This window comes from Octopus bimaculoides, chromosome 7 (genome assembly GCF_001194135.2).
Source record: "Octopus bimaculoides isolate UCB-OBI-ISO-001 chromosome 7, ASM119413v2, whole genome shotgun sequence".
Classification (NCBI taxonomy): Eukaryota; Metazoa; Mollusca; class Cephalopoda; order Octopoda; family Octopodidae; genus Octopus; species Octopus bimaculoides.
Window position 1 is genome coordinate 23484238 of NC_068987.1, and position 5941 is coordinate 23490178.

A 5941-nucleotide genomic window follows, 5' to 3' on the forward strand; every position below is an offset into this window, starting at 1 on the left:
GATTTTGGTGCCCCCATATGTATGTAATTCAAGATATAAACAATAAACCATAAAATAAATTTTTATTTTTCAAAATAAAACAAAACTAACAGTAAGATGGAAAAATAATGTTTATTTTTGTATACCTCTACTTTATTTATATTTGAGAAGTTTTCTCCTACGTTTTTTCAATTGCAAAGTTTTAGATCAGATCCTCAAAATTAATTTTACGTAACACATCTGCTTCTATATTTCAGAGATAAAGCACCCAACCTGCCTTGTTGCATAGTTGTTCTGATGGGATTTTTAATATACCTCAACTGAGAAAATGAACACTCAGCTAAGCAATTTGTGACAATTCATGTTACAAATATATGAAAGGCAAAAATGTATATTTTAGCATGTGTAAGGTGATTTCTTTTGTGCTGTAAACCATTTACCATTTCCATAGAGCCCCCATTCCCTTGATGACCTAAGCACTGAAGTAAATAACCATTTTAAGATTGGTGCATTACCAATCTTATCTAATGTGTTCTTCAGGTTTTCTTTGGGAGGTGGTTTTTTAAAAAATGGCAGAGTGTAATTAAAAGAAACTGTGGTTGCTACTTCTAGCATGTGAAAGATCATGTAGCATCCTCCTCATTATTACCAATGTTTTGTAAAAATTGTCAAAAATATTGATTTCAAATTTTGGCACAGGGCCAGTAATTTCAAGAGAGAGAGAGTAAGTTGATTACATCAACCCCAGTGTTCAACTAGTACTTATTTTATCACCCCCAAAAAGATGAAAGACAAAATGCCACTAAGCATTTTGCCTGGCATGCTAACAATTCTGCCAACTCGTCACCTTATAAAGTTGTCAAAAGCATATTGTTGTATAAGTTATGTAAGAATCCTTTACAGTTTATTCAATAATTCTAGCAACATTTCAACACTGTGATCAGATATACAATAAAAAAGACCAATTTTTTTACCAGATATTACAGTACCATTACTATAGTTTCTCTCTAAAATCTGTGCATGTCTGGACAAGTCAGCATTTTGTGAGAGTGCCTCACCACAGATATCATAGTGATATTTTTTCTCACCTGTGTGAATTAGTTAATTACATGATAAATTACCACTTATAGAGAATGATTTATTGCAGATATCAGTGGTATGGTTTCTCACTTGTGTGAATATGTTTATGGCAAGATAAATGACTAGTCTGTGAGAATGTCTTACCACAGACATCACAATGATATGGCTTTCCTCCTGTGTGAATACGTTTGTGACAAGATAAAGCACTTCTTTGAAAGAACGCCTTACCACAGATATCACAGGAGTGCAATCTCTCACCTGTGTGTATACGTTTATGCTTGTTTAAGAAACTGTTCTGAGAAGTTTTATCACATATATCACAATGGAATGGTTTCTCTCCTGTATGATTACTTACATGGTACAGTAGAGATGTCCTCTCAGAAAACTGTGTACCACAGATATCACATGGGTGTAGCTTCTCACCTGTATGAATATGTTTTTCTCTTTCTTTCTCCTTAAAAGAATTTCTCTGTTAATCTCATATCTTAATGTGTTGCTAAATGACATTTTAGTGATTTTATTTCCTGTAGTTACTTGATAATATCTAAGTTATGAAATTCAACAAATAAACACATTCTTAAAATATTCTCCTAAAATATGAAGTATTCCGTAAAGAATTTTATCATGCCGACAGGTTTGAACACGTTGCCTTCAATTTGAATTAATTCCCACAGAAGTTCTTCGAATATTTAGAGTTTTCCTTCCTACCTTATAATTTTGAACAGAATTCTTTCTTTGTGTCAAAGACGAAGAGGTGAGAAAGAATCTATAGATGTTGGGACTCACAGAGGGGATGACAGGGAACTGAGACTCATGGTGGATTGCTGTGCTGAAAAGACACATCAAGCTAAGTAGAAGCATGGTTGTCCTTGCATACAGGCTTATCCCTTGCATCCCTAATTTTGCAGGCTCATAGGTATTGGTGCCACGTAAAAAGTACCCATACCAGTGCTGCATAATAGCATCCAGTACACTCTGTAAAGTGGTTTGCATTAGGAAGGGCATCCAGCTGTAGAAGCCATGCCAAAACAGACAGGGAGTCTGAATAGCCCTTCAGCTGGTCAGCTCCTGTCAAACCATCCAGCCCACACTAGCATGGAAAACAAATGTTAATTGATGACATTTCTAAATTCTTAAAACAGTTTTAAAAAATCAGTAACAAGAGCTTCATTTTTTTATTTTGCTAATTTTATTTTTAGGTCAAAGAAAAATTATAAACAAATATATATAATAAGACATATTTATTCAACAAGCAATATAAAAATCCAACGTTTGAGGTTATGACTCATATTTAAGATTAAATGAGTAAGCTATGTATAAACTGCATCAGAACTTATTTAAAAAGAAAAATGTAGCTTTTTGTAGATAACACAAGATGCTTTAAGTCGAACCCTTTCAGATTGTTCCAAAAGAAATGTTTACTGATTCAAGCAACATTTCACCATGGTGATCAGATATATAATTACAGAGAAATCCTTTGACCAGATACCATAGTATCATTACTACAGTTCCTCAGTGGTGTGAATTTTTGCATGTCTAGACAAATCAGCATTTTGTGAGAATGTCTCACCACAGATATCACAGCAATATGGTTTCTCATCTGTATGAATATGTTTATGCCTATTTAAATGGCTACTTAAAGAGAATGTTTTACTGCAGATATCACACTGGTATGGTTTCTCACCTGTGTGAATACGTTTATGGCAAGATAAATGACCAGTTTGAGAGAATGTTTTACCACAGATATCACAGTGGTATGGTTTCTCTCCTGTGTGAATACGTCTGTGGCAACATAAAGCACTTCTTTGAAAGAATGCCTTACCACAGATATCACAAGAATATGATTTCTCACCTGCATGTCGACGTTTATGCTTGTTTAACAAACTATTCTGAGAAAAAGCTTTATCACATATATCACAGTGGAATGGCTTCTCTCCTGTATGATTACTTACATGGTACAGTAAAGATGTCCTTTCAGAAAACTGTTTACCACAGATATCACAAGAGTGTAGCTTCTCACCTGTATGAATACGTTTGTGGCGAGATAAATTGCTACGTTGCGAGAATTTTTCACCACAGATATCACAGTCGTAGGGTTTCTCACCGGTGTGAATACGTTTGTGGCAAGACAAAGTGCCCATTTGAGAGAATGTCTTACCACAGATATCACAAGAATATGATTTCCTACCTGTTTCACTATGTTGATCTTTGTTTAACAAAGTTTTCTGAGAGTAAGTTTCACCATTGATTTCACAGTGGGTTGGTTTCTCACCTGTATGAGTACTTATATGGTAATGTAAAGAAGTTACCTGAGAGAAAGCTTTACCACAGCTATTACAAGAGTATGGCTTCTCACCTGTGTGAGTACGAATATGGTTAGATAATCGCCTTCTCTCAAAGAATGATTTACCACAGGTCTCACAATAAAATGGCTTTTCACCTGTATGAACACTTTTATGATAACGTAATGAATTACTCTGAGAGAATGTTTTTCCACAGATATCACAGTGGAATGGCTTCTCAACTGCATGAATATATTCATGCTGGGATAAGGCATTGCGTGCAGAAAATGCTTTGCTGCAGGTTTTACATTGGAATGGTTTTTCACCTGTGTGAATACGTTTGTGTTTAGATAAGGCACTACTTTCAGGAAATGCTTTATTACAAAACTCACAGTGGAATGGTTTCGCTCCTGTATGAACACTTTTATGGTAAAGTAAAGTATGTCTCTGAGAGAATGTTTTACCACAAATATCACAGCAGTATGGTTTCTCACCTGTGTGAGTACGTTTGTGGCATGATAAATTACCAATCTGAGAGAATGTCTTACCACAGATATTGCAGGAGTATGGTTTCTCACCTGTGTGAGTACGAATATGGGTAGATAATTGTCCTCCTTCTAAGAATGCTTTACCACAGATATCACATTGGTGTTGCTTCTTCTCCGTATGAATTAGTTTATGTCGAACTGAATTCTTTTTCCTTGTAAATACCTTCCCACATACATTACAGGGATAGGACTTTTTGCCTGTCTTTCCCTGAGTCTGTTGCAATATACCATCATCACAAGATTGTGTTTCATCACAAACCTGACTTTCACACAGCTTCTCATCCATAATTTCTTTGGTTAGTCACACAATGCAAAAACATGTTCCTCTTTTTCCTTGTAATTTATAATAAAGACAGTTCCATTATTATTTTGAATAAATATTGTTACATTGAACAGTGTTAATAAAATCTGAAAATATGTAACAGGAAAAAAATTCTATTACAACTCTTCATTTGGATAGAATCAAGTCCCAGGAATCAATCTAGCAATGAGAAAGCATCTCATAAAAGATCCCTAAACTTGCTCCACTTCTCAATATCCAACTATGAAAAACATTTCACATGAGTTGTGATAAATTTTCTAGTATATTCAACACAAAAATTCATCCAGTAAGCATTTCCAATTTTACAGAAAATATCTGAAGTTAATATTGATTTAAAGAAACATTTCCCAGTAATTTAATCATCAACATTATACTTATATAGTGACATGTGTTCTTGATGATGCCATTTTTCAGTCTTTAAACTCAAATTTCTTGATGTATCTTGAGAGAGAAATTCTCATCTTTATGTCACCAGACACCCTGAAACACACAGATAATATACATAAAACACAGTTATATGTAAATGCAAAGGATACCAAAGACAAATATCTTGGTCAAAATATAAATATTACCATAAATTAATGATACAGACATGCCAAAATTAATGAGAACTTTCTCTAAGTATCTTTAGAAGAAAGAATGGGTGAGGAAAGGCCAAATGGACATAGATTCATAGCCTTTGTAAATCTTCCAAGAATTTGATACAGTTGAATTCACAAGAGTTAAAAATTTCAGAATAAAGTTTGCATTAAAATGTTCAGTAAAGAGATTTACTGTAAAAATTATGAATGATAAATGGAAGTAAGTTAGATGAATTGAGTGGAAATCAAACACAGATACTTTGGATGTTAGATGTAGAAGGGAAGAGGAAGAATATAGCATGTTTGTGCTTGTAGTGTCTTTTGTGAAGTGACCGTTTGCCAATATGTCAGATGGCCACTTTCAGCAGTGAGATTTACAATGTGTAATGGCTTTTCTGCCCATGTTTTTGATTAGCACTATAATGTGCCTTGGATTATGCCTATGACCACTCTGTCTTTTTCTTCTGTTATTTAACGTCTAGTTCAATGTGTGAGAAATTTGACTGCTATTTCTTTAACGTATTTAGCCCAACTAAGATGGTGTAGGAATTAATTAAACAGTAATTCAGTATAATTAATACTTATTCGGCAGTTTGAGTAAAAATGATTTCTCATTTAAGCATAAGACCAAAATTTTAAAATATAGTAGGTTAGTCAATTACGTTACCCAAGTTCTTAACTGATATTTTTTCTATATCTATCCTGAAAGGATCATATGCAAAATTGACCTCAGAGGAATTTGAACTCAGAATGTAAATAACCAAAAGATATATCACAAAACATTCTGTCAATTCACTACACTAATTTGGGTAAAAATAATAACATTCTTCATCTTTAACCATCAATGCAATCTTCTGAGGCTTATAAGAGACTGGCAAATATATTTTCTTTGTAGGAACCAGAATGATGGCATTTACCAATCACTAAGTTTTAGCCTGTGTTGGACACATGCACTTGTGTATATAAGAACTCACAATCAGGTACTACTAAAGCAGCGCGGACCCGAACGCGCAGTCGCGCGTCCGCGCTAGCTAGTCTTGAGTGGTCGATCCTAACCCTAACCCTAACCCTATCCCTAACCCGCGTGTGCAAATGAATACGTGTTTAGGGTTAGGATCGACCACTCACGACTAGCTAGCGCAGACGCGC

General features: G+C 34.5%; 1 protein-coding gene across 1 annotated transcript; it reads right to left on the minus strand.

The window, feature by feature from the left end:
- Positions 1-2285: 2285 nt before the first annotated feature.
- Positions 2286-5732, minus strand: LOC128248335 (zinc finger protein OZF-like). Its single transcript, XM_052969333.1, has one exon. It carries the CDS (start codon positions 4173-4175, stop codon positions 2562-2564), a length of 1614 nt encoding a protein of 537 aa, XP_052825293.1. The 5' UTR covers positions 4176-5732; the 3' UTR covers positions 2286-2561.
- Between the last annotated feature and the right edge of the window lie 209 nt (positions 5733-5941).